This window comes from Trichosurus vulpecula, chromosome 4 (genome assembly GCF_011100635.1).
Source record: "Trichosurus vulpecula isolate mTriVul1 chromosome 4, mTriVul1.pri, whole genome shotgun sequence".
NCBI lineage: Eukaryota > Metazoa > Chordata > Mammalia > Diprotodontia > Phalangeridae > Trichosurus > Trichosurus vulpecula.
The window spans coordinates 218,398,248-218,423,381 of NC_050576.1; the positions used below are offsets into that span (position 1 = coordinate 218,398,248).

Genomic DNA, 25,134 nt, shown 5'->3' on the forward strand with positions numbered 1-25,134 from the left:
TGGTTTCATTTCTTCTTTGCCTATGCTTATTCCCTCAATTTCTTTTTCTTATTTTCTGCTATAGCTACCAGTGAAACCTACAAAACCGGAATCAAAACAGACGAACCAGTTGGCAACTTCCCAGCACAACTGGAGATGGGCCAGAGACACATGTCTGCAAAATCCCTAGTCTAGAGGCAACAAAAGTGGAGAGCCTTCCTGAGGAAGCACTGAGGTGGTGGGAAATCCCTAGAGAGGAGGCAGCTGGAAACCACAAGGTATGATGGCAGCAAGGCTCAGACTGGGACATCCCAGGAGTCTAGGGGCTTTAAGGTCTTTAGTTTTCTGTCCTGAAATGCCACAGAGGACCCTGAAGAGCAAGAACTCTGAATCACAAAGATCCAGCGAAGTCTAGCTCCAGAAGATGAGAGGTCAGGACAGGAACACAGGTGATGTAGGGCAAGGCCAAGAAGGGCCGACAAATACTATCCAAAAGCTCGGCAGTAGGTGATATCTGGCCCTGGCTGATGCCCCACTTTAGTAACTAAGGCTGGAGGGATGAGCAAACCAAAGAAAACACTGACTGGCATATAAAAATCATTGTGGATTGAGAGATTCTCTCAAAGAGAAGGAGTAAGTAACTCCGTAACAACTAGAAGAAGAAAAAATTATATTTCACAAGGACCACATAAATAAATATCTAAGAGAATTAAAGAAACAGGTTTTTTTTTTTAAAAAAGCTCAGGAGGAAAGAATTGAAAGGAGATTAAATAGTTTAGAAGAGAAAGTGAAAAGTCTTGACCAAGTAATGGACTCCTTGAAAATAAGCAGTGATCAAACAGAAAGCAATAATTCCATGACACTGCAAGAAGTAGTAGAAATAGAAATCAAGATTGAAAAAACTAAGATGTCTGATATCGAAAGCAAATGACTTGGTGGAGGAGGGATAACTTAAGAATCACCAGACTTCCATGATAGCTGTAAAGTACTTAAATTAGGTTTGGGGAACACCTCATACCATATACCAAAATAAACTACAAGTTGTTCAGTCATTTTCAGTTGTGTCTGACTCTTTGTGACCACATTTTTGTGGTTTTCTGGGCAAAGATCCTGGAGTAGTTACTTCGATATTTCCTTCTTCAGCTCATTTTACAGATGAGGAAAATGAGGCAAACAAGATTAGGTGACTTGACCAGGGTCACACAACTAGTAGGTGTCTGAGGCCAGATTTGAACTCGGGAAGATGTGCCTTCCTGACCCCAGGTTCTATCCATTGTACCACCTAGCTGCCTGAGAAATGGATGCATGACATATATTAAAAGTCACATCATAAAAAATCAGAGAAGCAAGGATGAAATTACCTTTTGGATTTATGGATAGAGGGAAGAGTTCATAACAGAGACACAAGATAAAATGGACAATTTTGATTATGTAAAACTAAAAAGATTTTCTACAAACAAATCTAACATAGTAAAACTTAGAAGGAAAACAGGTAACTGGGAAAAAATCTTTGCAGCAAATTTCTGTAACAAAGTTCTCATTTCTAAGGCATATAAGAAACATTCAGATTTATCAGAAACTAATTCAGATTTATAAAACAAAGAACCATTCCTCAATAGATAAATTGTCAGAGTATGAACAGACAGCTTTTAAAGGAAGAAACCAAGTTTATCAACAATCATATAAAAGAATGCTCTAAATCACTAATAATTAAATGCATATGTCAGTAAAGTCAAATCACTGCCACCATCATCTCCCCTCAGACCCAGTGGGTAGCCCATGACCCTGAACGCAATATTCTTGAGAATAGCAGTGCCCCTCAACTATCAGACCTGTTTCCAGTCCATCTCCCATAGCCACCATTGAGGGAAAGAATCATTGTGGAGAAGGAGCCCACCTTCCTTATCACCACAAACAACTGCTGCCCAACTGCCACCAACGGTCTGATGTGCACAAAAGTCCTGTGAGTGTCAGCACCACCCTGACCTCCAGTCCTGCTTTCAGGACAACCCTGCTAGCCATCATATGGGAAAGCAACTCTAATGGAAAAGGGGGCAGGCAAAGCAACCTAGTTAAAGAAGCAAGACACCCTTGCGGGAAAGACAAGAGGCAGCATTTGCCAGGCAATTCAAAGCACTACCCCTTATTTGACCACCATCTCCCCTCAGACCATGATAGAAATAGTCCAGGAACCTAAACCCAAGAGCCTTGAGAACTACAATGTTTCTAGCGTAGTGCCCTTAGCCATCAGCCTAGGAAGCAACCCCTATGGAGATGCAGCCTGGCAGCTACTCTTGAAGATGCTACATCCATTGCTACTGAAGACCCAGAAAAGAAAGTTCTTGTCACCAAAGTCCTTGGCATTATTAAATGGTTCAACATCGGGAAATAATATACTTTTATCAGTAGAATGACATTAAAGAAAAGGCATTAATATCTGTTTTGCTGCTATAACCCTAAGAATCGTGCGACCTTTCCATTTGACTAGTAGCTGAAAGCTTCCGTATGTGTTGTCTCCTCTAATCAAATGTGCGCTCCTTGAGAGCAAACTGTCTAACTTTTCTCTCCCTTCCCCCAGAGCTTAACACAGCATTTTGCACATAGTAAATGCTTAATAAATTATTTTTTTCATTCATTCACTCAAATTAGTAGCTCTGGGGCTCCATCTCAAACTCATTAGACTAGAAAATATAGCAAAAGAGTAAAATGACAAGTGTTGAAGGGCATGTGGGAAAACAGGTGTTATGTTTGAAAATTAAGGTAAACAGAGCCAATCTGGGCATGAACAATTCATTGGGCTAGAAGTAACCAACAAACTGGGCCAATGGCATCTCTTAGTGACCAAAGACCCCAAGGTAGGGTTTACTAGCCTTCACACAGTTTGGGAAGTACAGAATTGGGTAAGTGAGGTATTGACGTCTGTTATTTCTCTAAGCAGTATTTGATGGGAGAGAGTAAAACTTGAAAGAGTAAGCTAAGAATTACCACCATTACTACCACCACCACCTCTACCACCACCCATCCTGAGAACAACCAAAGAAAAAAGCTTTCATCCTGAACTGCTCTTATCCCTGGATTACAGATACTTTATGTGTAGTGGTCAGATATTGTTCTAACCCAATACTATTCTTGGAGATAGGAGAGTGAAGAAGAGATTGCTTAGCTACCAAGATCCTACGTTCTGCCTGCCACTCCTTGCTAGACTGCTGGTAGTGCCAGCACAGTCATCTTCTTACTCTCCACAATGATGGATACTGCAATTTATAGAATGTTTACTCCATTTATAGAACATGACACAGTTACACAGAATTGTCCTCTTCCTTAGGGCCACACCACTCAAGACTGCAGGAGCCTATTTTGTCCAGTTGACCTTGGGGATATTTTAATGTTCAGTGAGCATATCAGCATGTCTGTTGAAGTCTTCCACTCTTATGAGTTTTAGATAGTGTCTTCAGGATTCTTACTATTTGCCTCTCCTTTGAAGACAGAATGGGTCCGGTCCCAGATCAGATATCTATCCATACCACACATAGGTCAGCCATCTTCATAGTACATGGCCCAGTCACATCTATTCTACCCAGCTATTAAGACCAAGTCTCAAAATAACCTGAACTTATAACCTGACCTTCAAATCATTCTATCCTGATGTATTATATCAACATTTTCAAAAATAATGAAGCATATTCAATCACGTTGCTCTCACTAAAAAGATTAATGATGATCTTTTTAGTTAAAGCAAAAAGATTTTTTGTACAATTAATAAGTAAAATATTATCATTGAGTCAATAAAATAGCATTTATTAAGTGCCTACTGTGTGCCAGGCATTAGCTAAGAAAGGCAAAAAATGGTCCTTGCTCTCAAGAAGTCCACATTCTAATAGGGGAGACACCAGGTACACAACTATGTGCAAACAAGATATATACTGGATAAGTTGGGGGTAGTCTCAGAGGAAGGGCAATAAATTAAGGACCAGGAAAGGCTTCTTGCAGAAGGTAGGACTTTAGCTAAGTATTTTTGAAATATTATCTCATCTTTATATTACCCTTTTTAATGTCCATTTTGGTTAGTTGTATAATGTGCATGATTGTTAGTATAATAGTGCATGCGAATAATTTATAAGTAATCAAATATACACTAATGGGAGCTATGTACTCAAAAATTTTTTACTGATGGGGTGTGCAATCAGAACATTTTGGAGACCACTGGACTGGATGATCCCTGAGGTCCTTTCCAACTATAAGAATCTGTTTTTCTGTGGGAAATTTGCCCTACTTCCTTTATCTTACCAATGTCAGTTGGCCAAGGTCACATTATTTGTCCCCAAAAGTATACTTTGGCATGTGCCCCTGGAACCATGAAATAAAAAAAATATGCAAACATTCTCAAATAGAGCCTTATCAGAAACTCAATGATTTGGGGAAAAATGAGAAATAACAGTGGGGCTTTTTCATTCCTCTCAGTTCAGAGATTAAAACAAAGAGAATGAATAAATGTGAAGGTATCAAACAGATGGTGGAAATGAAATCAAAAGAAGAGCTTTACTTCCCCAAATGACTATTTTTTTTTCTCTTTTAATCCTCCTAGGAAATTTGAGTATGAAAGCATTTTGCTGATTATGCACAGTATGCACTTTTAAAGAACTCAAGAATGAATGAAATCCTGGAAACCAATTATAGGGATTTTCTCTGTGGGGACTCACTAGGTGGGATGAAATCGTCACTGCCAGGGACTAAGGTTGTAGGGGGCTAGGCTGCACCTAGAAATACTGGGTCAAAATTCTACCTAGAATTTTAAACAAAATTAGAAAAGACTAAGCCCAGAAAAATTGTGCAAGGTCAGACCATATTTTATAGTCCAGAATCTGACAGAATGCATCTATGGTGTGTTTCTGCCAGCTGTCCATTTCCTCCTCTTACAATAAGTGGCAGTCCTGAATAAGAATATATTACATCACATTATAATTATTTTTGTACAGCAATCTAATTAGCACATGCAGAAAAAACAAATGGGTGGAAGGGAGAAGCAGAGAGAGAGCCAGAATGAGAGGAAGAGAGCTAGAAAGAGAGAAAGGAAGTCTGAGGGAGGGAAGGAGGGAGTGAGGGAGAGAGAAAAAATGAATAATGATTAACATATCACTCCCATGGGAAAGTGAGTATGCCAATCTGTCGAATAATGATGACTTTATGTTACTCTCCTTACTATAGTGATAAAGAAGAACATTTAGGAAGACGTTGTCTAGCTCCACCCTTCCCAACCTAACACCAACTAATATTTCTACACGTACAAGTCTTTTGTCTTGGGAGATCCTATTATAGAAGGAATCAGAGTTAGTACCCTCTATTGACTAGTCACTGGACTTTATATAAAGAAGGCTCAGATTGGTCTTTAATTACATCTTATTCTTATTAATATTTACAGAGTACCTTATATCTTCAAATGTTTTAATTAGTTATACTATATTACTTAATATTTTGTTTGGTAGATGAGAATTATTTTTATATTGAGATAAGATTAGTTAAAATATTCATTTAGCACTTTCTATGTGCCAGGAACTGTACTAAGTGCTGGGAATATATGCATCAATAAAAAGGACAGCCTTAGGTAAGCCTTAGCTTACATTCTACCTAAGGGTAGGGGTGGAGTGGGACCTGTAAAAGAACCTGTAAAGCAAGGAGGGAGCAAGTCGGAAAGTAAGCTGGAGGGTCAAGGGCTAAGCTGGGTTAGGAGTGAGCATGTTTGGCAGGGGTATTTGCTCAAATGGAGGTTCCATCAATAAAGGGAGGGGGTACTAGGGTGGCAGCATTACCAGTGTGAGAAGGCCATTTTATGATATTTACCGAAGAGGATACAGAGTTAAGGCGTCTTTTCTATCATCATACTGCCAGTAGGAGGGCAGCTAGGTGGCACAGTGGGTACAGCAGCATGCCTGGAGTCAGGAAGGCTCATCTTCTTGAGTTTAAATCTGGCCTCAGATACTTACTGGCTGTGTGACCCTGGGCAAGTCACTTAACCCTATTTGTCTCAGTTCCTCATCTGTAAAATGAGCTGGAGAAGGAAATGAGAAACCACTCCAGTATCTTTGCCAAGAAGACCCCCCAAATAGGGTCACAAACAGTCAGACACAACTGAGAAATGACGGAACAACAGCTGCCAATATTGGCCCTGAGTGTGACAGGAGTTTTTGTTAGGCTAATAGAGAAGCGAGTTCCTTACCTTGATAGAGGAGATCTGTCATTGCTTGGTCCTAATCCCTACCAAGACAGCATAAAGAGATTGATGTGTATTTTTCCTCTGCCTGTTTCCAGTCCCCATACCTGAGTGCTTCTAAGATAGCAGTATAGGCTTCATCTCGGTGTTTCATTCCCACCAAACTGGTTGTCCAATTCTGTAACAGCTGCTTTTTCTCCAGGTTGATAGAGTCTATTTCTGTGCAGGCCTACAAAGAAATAACATCAGGAGATAGGAAGTTTAGTTTCTAAATAGAGTTTGGATGTTCATTTTAACCTAAGAATAAAGTAAAAATAAACAAATAAATAAACAACCATTCTGAACTCTTACGTATTCCACTCTCTTCTGTTTCTCCTCCTATGTGTGTCACCACCCCTCAAATCTCCTTTTCTGACTCATCAAAATCCATCATGGTCCCAAACTGTGGGTGCTTCCCAAGGTTCTGATCTGGGCCCTCTTCTTTCCTCTCTCTACACTCTCCCTAGGTGACCGTATCAGCTACCTCAGCCTTAATTATCATTTCTTCGCAGATGCCTCACAGATCAATTTATCCAAACCCAGTCTCCCTTCTGAACTTTGGTCCTGCATCACTACCTTTCCATTGGATATTTTAAACTGTTTGTCTAGGAGACAGCACAAACTCAGCTTGTACAAAATAGAACCCACCATCTTTCCTTCCAATTATAGCCTTTCCCCAAACTTCCCTACATCCATTCAGGACACCCTTATTTTCCCCAGGTTTGTAACTTTGGCACTCCCCTTCCCTTCTCCCTCTGTCCTCACATATCCAACCACTTGCCATGTCTTGCCATTTCTACCTCCATGAAATCTCTCCAATCCAACCTTTTCTTATCTACTTCCATGACCGCCTTAGTTCCGGTCTTCTTGTTTAGATTGCTGCCAGAGCCTTTTAATTGGTCTCTCTGCCTCCTTTGTTCAGATTTTAAAGCCCTGCGCAACCTGGCCCCAGGCATACTAGACATTATTTCGCCCTTTCCCAAACTGGCCTTCTCTCTGATGCTCACAAGTGGCTCTTCATCTCCCATCCTCGTGCCTTTGTGCCGATCATCTCCCATGCCAGTAATGCACTACGCTTCTACGTCATAGAAAACTTCTTTATCTTCTTTATGAACCATTTCTCTAGTTCCCTAACTACCTTTTATTTAACTATTTTATATTTATGCTCTTTTTATTTATTTTATACATACTTATACATGTACTTATTGTCCTCCCCATTAGACAATAATCTTTGAAAGTAGGGACTATTTCCTGTCTGGTATCTGTAGCCTCAGCCCAATACATAATGAGGAATTCCTCTGAACAGTAGGAAATGGAATGTCCTAAAGAATACAGTATGTTCCTCTGTCTCATATGCTGTGGCTGTCAAAGTCCTTTGGAATCCTGACTCTGTCACCCAAATAGCAAAAGTAGTGTTTTGCTATTCTCCCAGCTTTGTGTCATCAGCAAGTTTGATTAACATGCCACTGATGGCCTTTCTCCAAGTTACTGATAAAAATGTTAAAGCAGCACAGGGCCAGTAACAGATCTCATTGCATTAAGGACTATTTTTTAAACCATCCAACCCATTCCCAAACCATCTGATAGTACTAGTATCAATTCTGCATCTCTCCATTTTTCCACATGAACAGTATGAGCTGCTTATCAACAGCTTTCCTAAAATCAATGTAAACTATATAAGCGGCTACTGCTGGAAGAGGAAATTAGGTAATTATGGCATGACTTGTTCTTGATGAAGCCATGCCGGATTTTTGTAATCCTTGCTTACCTATCTAGATATTCCATAATCTCTTTACTGTTCCATTCTAGAATTTTCCCAGCAATTGAAGTCAAGATTACTGGCTTACAGTTTGCAGATTCTATACTCTTCTCTTGTTGGGACCCCCTCTTGAGTGTTTACTTCTGATCAGCCAGAGAGCAACCAGAGGAAGGCAAACAGGATAGTGACAACCCTTGAGTCCGTGTCATATGAGGATCGTTTCAAACAATGGTCAAGCTTAGCTTGGAGAAGAGGAGATTTGGGAGTGAGTGGATGATAGCTGTATTGATTTAAAGGGTTGTCGTATCAAAGAGGGATTTGATTTGTTCTGAGTGGTCCGTAAATTTTCCTCTTTGCAACGTGCACCCGTTGCTTTAGGAAAAACTTCCTAATAATCAGAGCTGTTCAAAAGAGGAATGGGCTTCTTTGGGAGAGGGTGAGTTCCTTTATTTGGAGGTCTTCAAGTAGAAATTGGATAACCATTTGTCAGGTATATTATAGCCAGCAGTCCTATCATGTATGGATTGTATTAGATGACCACTGAGGACTCTTCCAACTCACAAATTTGGTAATTCTATAATTGACACATGTTTTTTGAATTCTTATTATGTATAGGGCACTGTGCTTGGTGCAATGATACAAAAGAAAATAATATAGAATTCCTGACACATAAGTGCTAACTATCTGATTGGGAAGACAAAAAATTATTAAGACAATATTATGTTGTAGACTCAGAAATATATGGAAAGACTTAGACTTATGAAGGAAGAGGTTATCCACCCTCAGAGAAACAGAGGACAAATAAGTATAGCACAGTCTTACATAGATGCATATGAATGTATATATCTATATATGAGTATGATTATAGATATCTAAGTATACGAATGCATGTGCAAGTGTATGTGTATATGCATGTACATATCTTCGTATATGTTTCCATGTGTATATATGTATGTGTGTATATATATATATATATACATACACACACACAGACACACACACACACAGACACACACACACACACACACACACACACATATATATATATATATATATATATATATATATATATATATATATATATATACACATGCACACAGAAACACACGCACAGGCCTATCTGTGCTTAATTGTAGCCTTCTTGGGATGGAGGAGGAAGGAGGGGAAATGAACAAAGTAAAAAGTGCACAGCAGAGAACAAAAGTAAACTTACAAGGAAGCAAAGAAAAGATGGACAGCTCTGAATACAATGCATAGTATTTATTATATAGGCTTTCTTGAAATTAAAATTATTGGTGTATATTTTGAATCCCTTCTTAAATTTTACTGTGCAGATGGCAATACTTTTTTTTCTTTTCTTATTTTGTATTTGTTTTAATATTTAAGTTTATAATGTTCTCTTTTCTTATTGTGTATTTTAGTATTAGTATTTAAATTCAAAATAAATTAATAATAAAAAACCTTTTTTAAAAAAGCAATATATGTTTATGGCATAAGAGCTAGAAGGAACTTTAGAGGTCATCTAATTCAATCTCTTTATTTTACAAATGAGGAAATTGAGGCTCAGAGAGGTTTAAGCCATCTGTCCAGGGTCCCAGAGGTAGCAAGTAGCAGAACTAGGATTTGAAAAGAGGACCTCTGAGTCCAAATTCAGTGTCTTTCTATGAACCGCATTGTCTCAGGATCAGGACCATATACATTTTAAAGTTTAAAAGCTCTGTATGATCTCTTACCTCACCCACTGCTTGTCTTACTGTTTTTGTGTCTTCACACTGGGCAGCTAATTGAGCTTCATATAAAGCAATATGCTCCTCTAACTGACTGGCATTCCTAGTGAGCCTGTCCACGTATAGGTCCTGAAAAATTAAAAGAGAAGACATGCAACGTAGATGTATGTCCTAGAGGAGACATTGCATCATTAAGACTCAGAAAATGATTAGAATCCAGGTGAGAAGGAACATCTACTATATGATGTTTGTCTCAAATCCATCAAGCCAGACCAGTCCAATGAGATCAATGGTTCTTCTCTGTAGGAGTCATGTTCTTAGCAAACTTAAACCTTCCTTAATATATTTCATATAGGAAAAAAGTAATGGTTACATATAGGTTCAACTTGTCAAATACCTGTTTTTTTTTCTCAAGCTCTGCATTCAGTTTCTCAACTTCAGCTTTCTTTACCACTTGTTTCATTACACTGATATCGTCTCGTACATCTTGGTCTATATTTTGCATGTAGAATAGACGCAATGTCAGGCTCTCCATCTCACTCTGTAGAGAAGCCACTGGAGAGAAGGAGAGTTGGAATATTAGCTATCAGAACACACCTGTTCCCTGAAATTCTAAAGTCAAGAAGTAAAAGACAGTGTCTTCTCTGACCCTCCAAACCCATTGAGATGAGGTGACATCTTACTATTTAAATCCAGAAGTCCAGTATTGGCCTTCAAAGCTCTTATGATCTCATGAAAGTGATCCAAGCAGGATTTTAGCCCCACAAAGTGAAATAAGCCATTCCATTTCCTATGGTTCAGAGAAGCTCCTTTCTATGTCTAAGGACACAACACTTTAATTTTGCAGCATTCCTCTTCACAGAAATGTTGCCAAATCTACAGCTTTCAAGGGAAAATATTTTAAAAAATGAAGTGGTAGGAGTAGTTACAGTGAAGAAACATTCATCTTGAGGGGATAAGATGTGGTGATATAATAATTTTAGAAAGTTGACTAATATCTCTATACGGGCCTTGCCTCTTGCTTTCAACCTTCATTTCAGACCAGAAATGTGTCATTATCCATTGACCCAGACATGATCAAATGATCTATCTCTAAGCATTCATCAAGTGCCTATTGTGGGCCAGGAACTGTGATAAGACACTGGGTCAGACCTTGGTGAATGTATTGACACTAACCCAACTCAGAAGATTGATTTGAAGCCTACAATGCCGATTTATTAATTTATAATCACAACTAATGTCTGTTTGGCCCTGGATACTGAAGGATTTAAGCCAGAAGAATAAGGCATGGTAGGATGCTCCCTTGGTGCTTGGTTTGGCCTTATCAGGGCAAGTTAGTAACAGAAGCAAGCAGCCACAATTTGGAAACCAAGAAAATAAAGTGAATGGGATGGACTAGATATGGTCAGCATGGACAAAGTTGGGACTTGAAGTATCAGATATGTGTGTGTGTATGTGCATACACATACACACTTACATATGCACGCATATGTAATATATAATTATAAATGATTGTGTATAATTATACATAATAATCATAACTATTTTATATATTGTATTTATATATTTATATACAAATATAAAACAAGGCACAGTTCCTGCCCCCGAGTAGCTTATAAATCTAATGAGGATGGGTGAAGATAAAATAAATGTGTGTAGAGATTTGCTAAGAAGAGATTATTTATATGTGAGGATTACAGAAGGTTTCATAGAAGAGGTAGACTCTGAACTGGGTCTTGAAGGGAAGTTTTTCAGCAGACAAAGGTTTGTCTAGGAAAATCATTCCAGACATGGGATATAATGGTCACAGAGGCATGAAGGGGCAGGGTAAACTCAGAGAGCCTCAAGTAGCTTGGTTAGCCTACAACGCAGCATGTGTGAAGGGAAGTAGTATACAACAAAGTTGGATGGACAGGTTGGCGATGCTCAAGAAAGTAGATTATCAATGAGAAAATTGCAGTATAAATAATGAACTGGAGCAAAGCAGCTGGATGTTCTTTGGGAATACTTCTATCAAGCTATGGTAACTGGACAGCTTGCCTTTCTATTCTGGAGAACTGATTATCTAAAATCACAGCATCCACCTCTTAATCTGGATAGTATGAGATAAATACTGAAATGATCGTCCTCCATCTTTTCTTTTCATAGAATCCCTGATGATTACCATACTTTTATATTATCTTCCATTTTGACAGACTTTCATAATGCCATAATTTTCAATTTTATTTATTATTTTGATATTTTAGGTTGGCTGTTTTCTAACTGACATATTACTTGTCATCAGAAACTTGTCTCCAAATACATTTAGGTTGGATTCCTTCTGGCAAGGTTTCCTTTAAACAACTAATATCCTTAATTTCTATAATTGAACTAATCCTCTGTCCGCTGCATAGAGGGAATTGTGTTTAGCATTTTCACAAACTCAATTAGTAGAGAAGTTTAGTTAACAAAAGATCAAAGATAGATAGTAGAAAATTGTTGTTTTCATACTGTTAGAACCATTATGGAAAGCAATTTGGAATTATGTAAATAAAGGGACTAATATATCCATACCCTTTGACGCAAGGATTCCATTACTAAGGAGGCCATTGATAAGAAGAAAGTCCTCAAGCACACCAAAATATTATTAGCAACATTTTTATGATAGCAAACAATTGGAAACAAAGTAGATGCCTATCAGTTGGGGAATGGCTAAATAAATCGTGGTTATGTGCCTAAATGGAATTTTTAATGTAATAATGGAATACTACTGTGAAATGACAGATGTGACAAATAGAAAGAAGCAGAGAGAGCTATATGAATTGATGCAGAGTGAAGTAAGCGAGGCCAAGAAAAACTATATATACAAAAGAAGAACTATGAGAAGACACTCTGACCCAACCCTTTTGAGGAGGTTAGGAGTTCACAAGTGTTACACATTGCACATATTTTCAGACTTTTTGTTGTATTAATGCTGACTTTTTCTTCTTTCTGTCTTTAAAAAAATACTGTTTTTCACATGGGATGTGGTCCCAATTTGTTGGGCAATTGGCATGCATTGCTTAATAAATTGATATGCTCAATATGTAGTATATTAACATAAGTCAATTACCAGATATTTGCTGTATGCCTGAAACCCCAGAATGTGGTTAGTTTTAATGTATAAGTAAAGGATAAATGAAATGTAACTATAAGGGAAACATGAGAAAATTAATAATACTTAAGCCCTAAGTCATGGTTACTGAAATTTTGGTATTTGAGGGATATTACTCTTGTTTTGAGTTTTTGTTGCTGAATTGGCATGAAGCCAATAGGAAAACGATTTCCTTTCTGAACAGGAAATTTCTCCACCTGGTTAATCCTGAGCCTTGCTTTTGATACCTCGTGACTACATGATTGCAGCAATCAGTTCTGACTTGTACCTAGGATCAAACAGAGCTAAGGGAGTTTTTCCCTTGTTATGGTACATGTCAGGTCAGTCTGTGCCCCTGAGGGGGCGAGTCTTGACATTGTTAAAATGGTGTCCCTTCTTTTCCTTTCACAGCAAACGTCTATAATAAGGCAGGTGAGCAGTAGACTTTTTTTTAAGTACAATACTAAATCTATTAATTGATAGACCGATACTGGAACATCTCTGAATTACTATAATAGGGTGAAAGTATGGAAAATCTTACAGTTTTAATCTGTATTCATGGTCAAATTAGGATATAGGGATAATATCCTTCAAAAGGATAAATTAGGCTTCTGGGAGCCAAGATGGCGGAATAAAAAGTAAGTCACTCTCACCCTCCCTTATTGACTTCTGAAAGCCCAGAAAATATCACCCCAGTTAAAACCTTGGAACAGCTGAGCCAGTAGAAAGATGGGGTGCAGTAGTCTTGTAGCCCAGGAAACTTGGGGGATTAATAGGGAAGGCCCCTCTCATTCTGGGGGAAAGGGAGCTGTACAGGAATGGGAGGCTTCCTGCCAACCAGGGGGAGATACTGAACTCCAGAGTGGTAGAGCAGGCAAGCACCAACACCAGGAACCCCACCCACCCACCCCACAGTGACAGTACACAGACAGGAGAGCCAGTAGATACCAGCTTGGAAAACCACCACGTGGTCCAGTGTTCTCTGCAGCCAAATCTCCCGGTGCTTCAGTATAACTCCAAGAAGCACAACTCTAGGAGGCACAGCTCCAGACTGGCAGACATCCTTCAACAGCCAAACATTCAAGTGCAAGGCTTAGGCACGCAGTAGTCCTCCAGGGGCCAGACTCCCTACCCCCACCCCAAGAGCTCCAGTGTTACTGACCCCAGCTCAGAAACCAGGTAAGCTGCCCAGACCCCTAGAGCCTTCAGCTGCCAGGACCTGAGGCCCCAGCACACAAAGCTAGTAGCCAGATTCTGGGCTCCTAGCATAAGAAGCTTGGGTCAGTGCCTCCTGCACTCCAGCAGGACAGCTCAACTCTAACAGCCAGGAATTAGGCAAACATCATGAGCAAAAAGCAGAAATGGACACTGACCATATTATGGAGGCAGGCAAGATCAAGGCACAAATTCAGAAAATCATGTCAATATACTCACACCTGAAACCTCAAAGGGGAATATGAACTGGTCTCAAGCCCAAAAAGCCTTTCTTGAAGAGTTCAAGAAGGATTTTAAAAGTCAAATAAGAGAGGTAGAAGAAAAAATGGGAAAAGAAATGAGAGATATGCAAGACAGAATCAATAGCTTGGAAAAGGAAGGACAAAAATTGACTGTAGAAAACAAGTCCTTGAAAAGTAGAATTGACCAAATGGAAAAGGAGGCACAAAAACCCACTGAAGAGAAGAACTCCTAAAAAAGTAAAATGGGCCAAATGGAAAAGGAGGTACAAAATCTAAGAGAAGAAAACAATTCATTAAAAATTAGAATCAGGCAAGTGGAAACTAATGACTCTATGAGATATCAAGAATCAGTCAAACAGAAACAAAAGAATGAAAAAGTAGAAGACATAAAATACCTCATTGGTAAAACAACTGACCTGGAAAATAGATCCAGGAGAGACAACTTAAAAATTATTGGTCTACCTGAAAACCATGATGAAAAAAAAGAGCTTGGACAGCATCTTTTAGGAAATCAACAAGAAAACTGACCTGAGGTCCTAGAACTAGAAGGTAAAATAGGCATCAAAAGAATCCATCAATCACCTCTGGAAAGGCTGAATTGAATTGAAAAGCTAAGGAATACTGTAGCCAAATTCCAAAATTACCAGGTCAAAGAGAAAATACTGCAGGCAGCCAGAAAGAAACAATTTAAATATCATGGAACCACAGTCAGAATTATGCAGGACCTTGCAGCTTCTACATTAAAAGATCAGAGGGCATGGAATATAATATTCCATAAGCCAAAGGAGCTTGGATTACAACCAAGGATCAACTACCCAGAGAAACTGGCAGGCAGCCAGAAAGAAACAATTTAAATATCATGGAACCACAGTCAGAATTATGCAGGACCTTGCAGCTTCTACATTAAAAGATCAGAGGGCATGGAATATAATATTCCATAAGCCAAAGGAGCTTGGATTACAACCAAGGATCAACTACCCAGAGAAACTGAGAAACAGAGAAATCTTTCAGGGAAGGAAATAGACATTCAACAAAATAGACTTCCAAACCTTCCTGACGAAAAGATCGGAGCTCAACAGAAAATTTGATATTTGAATACAAGACTCAGGAGAAGCATTAAAAAGGTAAACAGGAAAGAAAAAAGCAACATGTTATTAATAAGGGCAAACTGTTTACAACCCTACAAGGGAAGATGACACCTGTTACTCTTGAGAACTGTATTGTTATTACACCATTTCAAAGGGGTATGCATTGACAGAGGGTGTGGGCATAAGTTGATTTTGATGTGATGAAAAAAAATCCAATTAAGTGGTGAAAAGGGATTGTGCTGGGAGAAGAGGAAAGGAGAAGGCAGACAAGGATAAATTAATTACATCACATGTAAAGCCACAAAAACCTATTACAGTAGAGGGAAAGAAGGGAGGGAGATGTGCATTATTTGAACCTTACTCTCATCAGATTTGGCTCAAAGAGGGAATAACATAATTAGTTAAGTATAGAAATGTAACTCTCTGTATAGGAAGTAGGAGGGGAAAAGTGAAAGAAAAGGGAGGGGGCAAATAGAAGGGAGGGTAGACTGAGGGAGACAGTGGTTGAAAGCAATGAAAGGAGAGAGAAAAGCATAAGCAGGGGGGAAAATAATATAGAAAGAAAGACAGATAGTAATCATGACTGTGAATATGAATGGGATGAACTCTTCCATAAAACAGAAGCGGATAGCTGAATGGATTAAAAACCACAATCCCACAATGTTGTTTATGAGAAACACACTTGAAACAGAGGGATATACACAGAGGAAAGGTAAAAGGCTGGAGTAGAATATATTATGCTTCAGCTAAAGTAAAAAAGCAGGGATAGCAACCCTAATCTCAGACAAAGTAAAAGCAAAAATAGATCTAATTAAAAGAGATAAGGAAGGAAACTATATCCTACTAAAAGGTGCCATAGTGCATACCCTTTGACCCAGCAATACCACTTCTAGGCTTGTATCCTAAAGAGATAATAAAAGTGGGAAAAAGACCCAGATGTACAAAAATATTTATAGCAGCTCTTTTGGTGGTGGCAAAGAATTGGAAATTAAGGGGATGCCCATCAATTGGAGAATGGCTGAACAAGTTGTGGTATATGAATATAATGGAATACTACTGTGCTATAGGTAATAATGAGTAGGCGGACTTCAGAAAAACCTGGAAAGACATATATGAACTGATGCTGAGCAAAGTGTGCAGAACCAAGAGAACACTGTACACAATAACAGCCACATTGTGCAATGACTGACTTTGAAAGACTTAGCTCTTCTCAGCAATGCAAGGCCCTAAAACCACTCCAAAAGACTCATAATGGAAAATGCCATCCATATCCAGAGAAAGAAATATGGAGTCTGAATGCAGGTTGAAGCACACCATTTGCAATTTTTTTGTTTTGTTTTTTAATTTTGTTTTTTGTTTCTCATGGTTCCTCTCATTTGTTCTAACTCTTCTATACAACATGACTAATGTGAAAATATGTTTAATAAGAATGTTTATGTAGAGCCTATATTGGATTGCATGCCATCTTAGGGAGGGGGAAGGGAAGGGAGGTGGAGAAAATTTAAAACTTATGGAAGTGAATGTTGAAAACTAAAAATTAATAAATTATATTTTTAAAAAGGGTAAATTAGACAAAGTAATAAGACAAAGATGTAATAAAAAGGTTTTCCAGTAAATGGAGTAGTAAGTTTTGGGAAATTAACAAGATTAGACTGTTTTCTCTCAGAACTATAAACATATGTATGTGGTTGGCTTCCAAATGTATCTAGTATGGAAATTTAGGCTGTGAGTATATTTTAGTAATAAGTTCTCAAAATTGGATTAAGGATTTTACACATAAAATTGTATTTATAATTGTAAAGGAAGTAAAATTATTTTCCCATTTTTAAGATATCTGTCTGATAATTTTAAAAGACAGAAGAGTTCATTCTACAAGTTATACTCACATGAAAATTTTTTAAAAGATTCTCATATCAGGTATAGGGTTTATAAAGGGAGAAACAACAACTGAAATTCTCTGAAATATCAGGTTTGGAGAATCAAATTTAAGAGCTTGTACTAAATTTTATTAAGTCTTGTTACTGGCAGATTTTAGCAGAATTATCTAGGAGTCTCTATAAGTGATTTAGAATCAGAGAAGTAAGCCCCCTTCAGAGTTGTCCTGAGACATTCCAGAATGTGCAAGAGAAGATATTCTAGGACCAGACAACTACATGAGACATTTGGGACTCAAAATGTGCTGATTAGATAAACATTGGGAATGGGTTACTAGGATACAAGGAGATTTGATGTTAGTGAATATTAATGATCATTATTATATTGCTCTGGCCTTTTGTTTCATGGTGTTTATGTTTATGTTCAAGTTTTCTTGGTTACCTTGGTGACATGTAAATCTTTCCTCTCAGAATTAGTCCATTGTAAGTCCTCCAAATAGCTTGATATGTAACCTGATTTATGTAATTCTGATTATGAATATGTGAAAAAACTTATAGATTTGGCTTATAGATAAGTGATCCATGGGGGGAATGGGCAGCCCATTCCCCCATGAATCAAAAAGGGGAAATTGAAGGAATTGAGGGAATTGGAGCAGCAAATGGTTAACTGTGGGAATGGAATAAACCAAACTGACTCCATCTTGTGTCTCAATTCTGAAGGTAGTTCTATTCCCTTTCTATTCAATTATAGGTCTGGTCAAATTTCTATCCTGCAAGAAAACTTTATTCAGTTATGGGAGTTGTGAGGATAAACTATAATGCATTGTTTGAACCTAGCCCTGCATGTCTGGGAAGCTGGATCACTTCTACCACCTACTTAGATACCCTTAACTAAGGACCTAGGTTATGCTGATCAGAAACCCAGTGAGATCCAAAGATTAATGCAAGGAAAAGAATTGTACATCTAAATCAACCCATATGTCTTATCTAAAAACTGGCCCCATACTGATCAATCTTTTTCTTAATTCAAAGAATTGCACCTGTTGCTTTCCCTCTCCCAACTTGGAAAATCCCTAATCTTTTCTCCAGTTAGAAATCAGATTATCTCTTGTATCCTGGTTGTTTCCTTTCAATTAATTGGCTTTTAAATTTTTTTATTTGATTTTTAGAATATATTTTAAATTTATTTGATTGTTTTTAATGTATAAAAATATGTCTTTTCCTGTATTTGGGGTCCAGTGTCAAAAGTGAGCAAGGAGACTGGTCCTGATTTGTGGAAGCTTGAACCCTTGTTTCCTCAGTCATTTTATCTTTCACCTGTCATAGATGGCTCTGTGGTAGAGGAAGAAGAAGGGATACTGGAAGAAACTTGTGACGTAAACAAACAAAAGACATCAATACTTTTTAAAAAATACTATTAGAGTTGAAGAGCGGTTAAGAGAGAAGAAAATGATGTATAAGTAAAATTAATTAATATACCTAAAATGCATAATGCCTGCTAAATTATTACTTCTGGGAATAGAAAATGGACTCACATAAATATGTATGTTCAAGGTCCTCCAACATCACGCCCTGGCCTATCTTTTCAAACTTATTTCCCTCCCTGTTCTCCATATCTTCATGCCAAACTTGTCAACTCATTGTTCCTTGGACACATCTTCGTTTCTCTGTTCAGACCATTACTCTCATCTGAGAGGCCATTACTTCTCTTTTCTGCATATACCTGAATCTCACTAGCTTAAAGCCCACTTGGTCTTTGGAGTCCATCCTAGCTAGTAAGAAGAAATCTAAATTTCTTCTTTTTTGATTTCTTGGAGCATTTATTGTTTATATTTAGCACTTAAACATTAACTACCTTGTATTGTTAGTGATTGCTTTATATACACAGATCTTGCTTCCGGAATAGTGTGTCAGTGAAGGGTTGTTTACATGATGTGAAAAGTTCACCTGCCAAACTGCTGCAGGAGGTGGGAGTCTCACTTTAGTCTGGCCCTTCTGTTTAGGATGTGAACATTACCCATCTTTTCCAGTCCTTCCCTTTCTACCCCGACTAGGCATGACCTATTTATTCTTTAGTCACTACTCTCAGCTCTACCTTGTAGAGAAGCAGGGACCTGTGAGCACGGGCTATAGGGATGGCAACATGGCCACAAGCAGTATCCTAGCTCCATGCTGATGGCAAACGACTGCTTTTGAATTCATATTTTGCACAGGGGGAAAAGAGGAATTGCATTAATGCTTTTGCCTTTGGAAAGTTTATAAAACTTAAAATAGATAAGATTTTCCCTCATATGGTTCTAGGGGCCCCATTGAGGAAATAGTAGTGTCTCTTTAAGTTTTATTTAATACCTACTCTTCTTTCTTTAAGTCTTTAATTTTGGCAGCAGAAATTTGACTTCAATGACATCAGTCCTAACCATGGCGCCTCCACTCTGGCCATCCTCCTCAAACTTGCCCACAGAATCCTGAACTCCATCCCAATTTCTGATAGGTGAGCTTTTGCCTTATATTTCCTGAAGCCTTAACTCTATCCCCCACCCCCACACTTTTGTGGCATCCCTTTAGGTGTTATGTATGCCCATCTTGCTTGTATTTGTATCCCCTGCACTTAGTATGGTGCTTGGTACATATTACACATTTAATAATTGCTTTTTCATTCATTTGTTCATTCCCTACTGAGATTATGAATACCTTGAAGTCAGGGACTTCATCTGATACTTCTTTACATCTTTCATAGTACCTAATGTGGTCTTTTGTAAGTATTTGTTTCCTTAATTTTGAAAATCTTTTTCTTCTTTTTTTTTAAATTCATTTTTATAAGGGATGGCTCTTTGGGTAAAGGGGGGAGGCATATTTTCACAAATGAATGTGACATTAAAAAAGATAGCAATAAAAGTTCGATTTAATTTTAAAGTGAGTATTTGTTGATGTTTAGTATGTTGTATATTATGTAGTAAGTGATGGAATATCGTTCCTTCCCTGTTCCTTTACTATTTGAGTAACTAGAGAAACTGAAGTCTCTGTTCTAAGCATAGTGATGGATAGGGAAAGAAGAAAGGGCTTGTAGGGAGCATTAGCCAACAGGAAAGAAGGACTCCAAATATAATTTTTGTTTTTCTCTTACACTGGGAGGATGTCAATGAAAACTAGAGGAGTCTAAAGACTCGCTTGCTGATCTGAAAACCTGGGGAAGCTGTGGTCAGGCTATGGAACTATGGAGAGAGACAATAAAGAGGAGAACAAGCTGCTAACTTTGCATCTTCTCCCACCTTGAGCAACAGAGAGTAAAAAAAAAAAAAGACACAAACCCCCAAACCAACCCAGTATTTATGAGCGAGGATCCTCACAATCAGGTGTCTTTGGAGACTGATGGTTATTTATTCTTTTACTTCTATTTGATTTCCCTCACTTTAATAGAGGTGACTGGGTAGTGCTGCGGATAGAACTAAGGAAGATCTGAGTTCAAATCCAGCCTCAGACACTACTAGCTATGTGAACCTGGGCAAATCCTTTAACCCCTGTCTGCTTTAGTTTCCTCAACTATAAAATGGGGATAAGAGCACCTACCTCCCAGGGTTGTTGTGAGGATAAATGGAACAATATTTATAAAGTACTTGGCACAGTGCCTGGCACATAGTAGGTGCTTAATAAATGTTTGTTCCCTTCCTTTCTTTCCCTAATAAGACTTTCCACTATAATACTTTGAATTGTATGCTTTCAAGTCTCAATATACTCGGGGAGAATTGTGCATGCATGATTACTATGGGCCCTTTGTGTTATGAAAGACACAACGAGGTTGCACTATAAATTGAAAGAAAAGCAAGTTAAAAAAGATGTTGCTGTTTACTTTTTTTCCGTTCCTCCTTGACTGTCGCAATGGTTTTGTTGTAGAGGGCCCTTGTGTTTCGGAGTTCTTCCTCTGTCTGCCTCCTCTCAGCCTCAAGAACAGAATATTGATCATGGTTCTTCTCCAGTTCCATCTGTAGCTGGGCCAAATGCTGCTGTACACCATAGAGTTGTACACCAAGCTCCTCCCTTTGAGTTTTGCCATGCTTTGTAGCCACAGTCTGTATAGAAAAGAAGTCAGTTAGTGCCACCTACATTGGACTAAACGTGTGTGGTTGATCAAGTAAACTGATACTGTACCAGCTCATGGATCTCCAATTTCAGCTTATCTATTTGTTTCTTTAGATAATTCTTCAGTGCAGTTTGGAATCTTTTCATCAAGGGCTGAAATAAAGAAAAAACAGTGTTTTTACTACCCAGAATCCAGTGGTAGGAAATAAGAACATTTTACATGTTTGGTTTTTAACACTGTGTAATTCACATGTGCATTAATGAATGCATGCATGAGGAAACATTTATTAAGTTCCTACTATTAGAAATATAGGAGTGTGGTTCCACCACCACCCCAAATAGTCAACCAATCAACGGCATAAACAAGGCATTAAGGAATTTTCCCATAATTTCAACACAAAGTTTGCACAAACCCTTAATTTGAAAAGAATATAGGTCTTTGAGCCATTAGATGAAGGCAGATGATACCTCAGAGAAACATCTTATGATTAGCTGAAAGAATCAGATACATCTCTGAGCCCATGTATGAAAGTAACACTGAGTTCAGAGATGAAAGAGTCAACTGGTGAAACAACTTATCACTGGAGGACTCCAAGTTCTGTGCCACTGAAAGTCACTGGCAGTGGTGGTGGTGGTGGGAGATGGATGGGGTCATTTCTCTCTCTCTCTCTCTCTCTCTCTCTCTCTCTCTCTCTCTCTCTCTTTCTTTCTCTGACTCTCTCTCCTTTCTCTGTCTCTGTCTCTTTCTTCATCTCTGGTTCTCTGACTTTATCTCTCTGTCTGTCTCTGTTTCTCTTCTCTTCCTCCCATTAATCATGTTATTGGAAACTCTAGACCAGTAGCAGACAACACAGACAGCTGGAAACAGAGAGAGAAACTCTAAGAACAAATATGGATAACCGCCTGAGGGAGGAAAGCAGCTTCAAGGAATATAACCCTGTTTGGTGGAGAATGTCAGCTATGGACCCTAGAAAGGCACCGATTTCTAGAGTCCATCAAAGGTCTCCACAAAGGAGTCTCCACAAAGAAGAGCTATTCATTTTCCTTACATGATCTCTGTATATGTATCTCACTACCTTTGTCCTTTAAGATTGAGCCTCTTCTCCCCAGGGACTTTGTGTGCACAGCTTGTGGGGTATGGGTATGCTTTGTACCAATCATTCCTACTATGCCACCTTAGCAAATACCCTTTTCTAAAAACTAATTGAAGTCTGGCTGACCGATCTTAGTGGAAAACACAGTGGCAGAGATTCATGAGTGACAGAAGTAGAAAGCCAACTCTAGAACTCTGAAGAGAGTAGTAGTCAGTTATCTTCTAAGGACCTAGCTCATCAATGCGAGTGGAAGTTGGAGAGACAGCTGTAGAGGGGCATACTACACATCCATATAATAGAAAACAAATATTAGTTAATGGAGATAGAGGTCTTGGCTTTGGAAAAGGTACAAATTGTCAAAGCTAAGATTAAAAATCGGTCAAAGTTTGGCTGTGGAAACATGCATATCACCTTTGGACATTTTGGTAGGCTCTTCCCAATTCCCCATTTCTCCTTATTAGCCTGAGAACCATAATCCACCAAATTGGCTTACATCTAATATGTTCATATTAGTCATATACATAATTAACCATTTTGGAAAAAATCAACCATGCTATGCATTATGAGGAGTAGGAAAAAAAATCTATCAGGAATTGTCCTTGTTCTTAAGAAGGGATGGGGAAACAAGAAATGCATTGTACAGTTAAAATACATGACAGTATTTTTGTCTATGTTTTTCACAACATGACTATTATGGATATGTTTTGCATGATTACACATGTATAACCTATATGGAATTGCTTGCCTTCTCAGTGGGGGGGGGAGTAAAGAGGGAAAAGGGAGAGAATTTGGAACTCAAGGTTTTGAAAACAAATGTTAAAAAATTGTTTTTTACATGTAACTGGGTAAAAATTAAATACTAAATAAATACAATCCCCCAAATATATGACAATATACGTTAAATGTGAAATGAATGTTCCAGACAAGTGTGGTAAGAATTTAGAGCAGGGAGAGATAACACTGAACTATGATGCTCAGGGAAGTAGAAGTTGGCTAGATAGAGCAGAGAGAGAAAATATAATTAAAATGTAGCTGCCGATCAACACGTAACCCAGTTGTTTCTCAATCCACGTTTGGCTGCTTACGCCAAAAGTAAAATTTAAGAATCTTCTTACATGGTCTGGATCCAAAACCACCAACTGCGTTTCTTCCTCCACCTCCTCACTTATATCCGATTCTGATATATGCTCCATCTCAATTCCCCCAGCAGGGCTGAAGAAATTAATAGTATCCAACAATGGAGCAACTGCTCTGACACCTGTTCCTATTGGGATTGAGAGGGGGTAGAGGAAAGAAGAAATGAGAAATGTCAGGTAGGATAGCGTATTGGATACTCTTAAAAGTCGATATAATCAGTGGGTTAATAACTCTGCTGATAAGGAAAAAAATCAAGTGAAGGCTCAATTAAACATGTTCTCTCAGAAATCTAATGCAGCATAATAGAGAACAGAATAAAATTTACACATACAAATTTGTCACCATTTATTCTATGATCCAACCTTTAAAGACTGCCTGAAAACTAGTGGTTCTCGGTTCATTACTAGTTAGTTGTGGGAGGACAAAGATGTGCTTCATATATGTATTTACATTCACATATGACAAATCAGCTTCCACAAAACATTCAGCTCTCTTGATTTTGGATTTGGGAGAACTCATCTTTAGGATTTTAAAGTTTGGTGAGAAATTCACTGAAGTAAAATTGCTAGCTTTTTCATTAGGCCAAACATCCCCATGTCCTTTAACTTATCTCATATGGCCAGCCTCCTCTGGATGCTCTCTGGTTCATAAACGTCCTCCCTAAAAGTTATCTAGAACTGAACACAGAATTCTAAATTTGTTCAGACCAGTAAGTATGGCAAGACTTCCACTTCCCTAGTTCCAGACACTGATGCCTTTCTTAAGGCAGTCTAAGAATTCATTGGCTTTTATGGTTGTCATATCAGACTAACTCATATGCAATACGCAGCACACTAAAACTCACTAAGATTCTCAGATCCCTTTTTCCAGATGAATTGCCCTGGAGCCACATCTCCCTTATACTGTACATCTGAAATTGATGTTTTGAAAGCCAAGTACAAGACGTTGCATTTACTCATGTTGCATTTTGTTTTATTGGCTTCATCCTACTGTTCTAGTTTGTTAAGATTTTTGGATCCTGACTGTGATCCAGTGTGTTAGTTATACTTCCTAACTTTGCATAGTCTTCACATTGAAGAAGCATACTATCTTCTCATTTATCCAAGTCATTGATATAGATATAAATAGCATATGGTGAAATAAAGATCCATGGGGTACTCCATTAGTGATTTTTCTCCAAGTTGGCATATAATCATTAACGATTGGTCTTTGGATCCTAATTGGTCTCCCTGCCTCAAGCTTATTGCCACCTCCAATCCATCCTCTATACAGCTCCCAAAAGTTGTTTTTCTTTTAAGGTGCAGATATGACTATGTTAATAAATCCTTTTTTAAATAAACTCCAGTGCCTCCTTCTTAAATATAAACTTCTCTATTTGGCATTTAAAACTCATCACAACCTGATTCCATCGTACCTTTTCTGTCTTCATATATATCAGTCTCCTCTCTGTACTCTATGGCCAGGTCATACTGGCTGAGTTGCTCTTAGTTCCATATGGCACTGTATATCCTGTCTCTGTCCTTTTGTCCTGGCTGGGCCCCAGGACTGGCATACTCTCCCTCCATACCTCTGCTTCTTGAAAT

General features: G+C 38.3%; 1 protein-coding gene across 1 annotated transcript in view; it reads right to left on the reverse strand.

Moving 5' to 3' along the window:
* CCDC40 (coiled-coil domain containing 40) overlaps positions 1 to 25,134 on the reverse strand; it is a 96,338-nt gene that overhangs the window by 57,930 nt on the left and 13,274 nt on the right. The window contains exons 5-10 of the mRNA XM_036756363.1: positions 23,530 to 23,678; positions 21,390 to 21,473; positions 21,091 to 21,310; positions 10,110 to 10,267; positions 9,719 to 9,841; positions 6,295 to 6,416 (exon numbers count right to left, since the gene is read on the reverse strand). Of these exons, the coding sequence (XP_036612258.1) occupies positions 6,295 to 6,416; positions 9,719 to 9,841; positions 10,110 to 10,267; positions 21,091 to 21,310; positions 21,390 to 21,473; positions 23,530 to 23,678 (856 nt within the window). The remainder of the gene's footprint in view (positions 1 to 6,294; positions 6,417 to 9,718; positions 9,842 to 10,109; positions 10,268 to 21,090; positions 21,311 to 21,389; positions 21,474 to 23,529; positions 23,679 to 25,134) is intronic.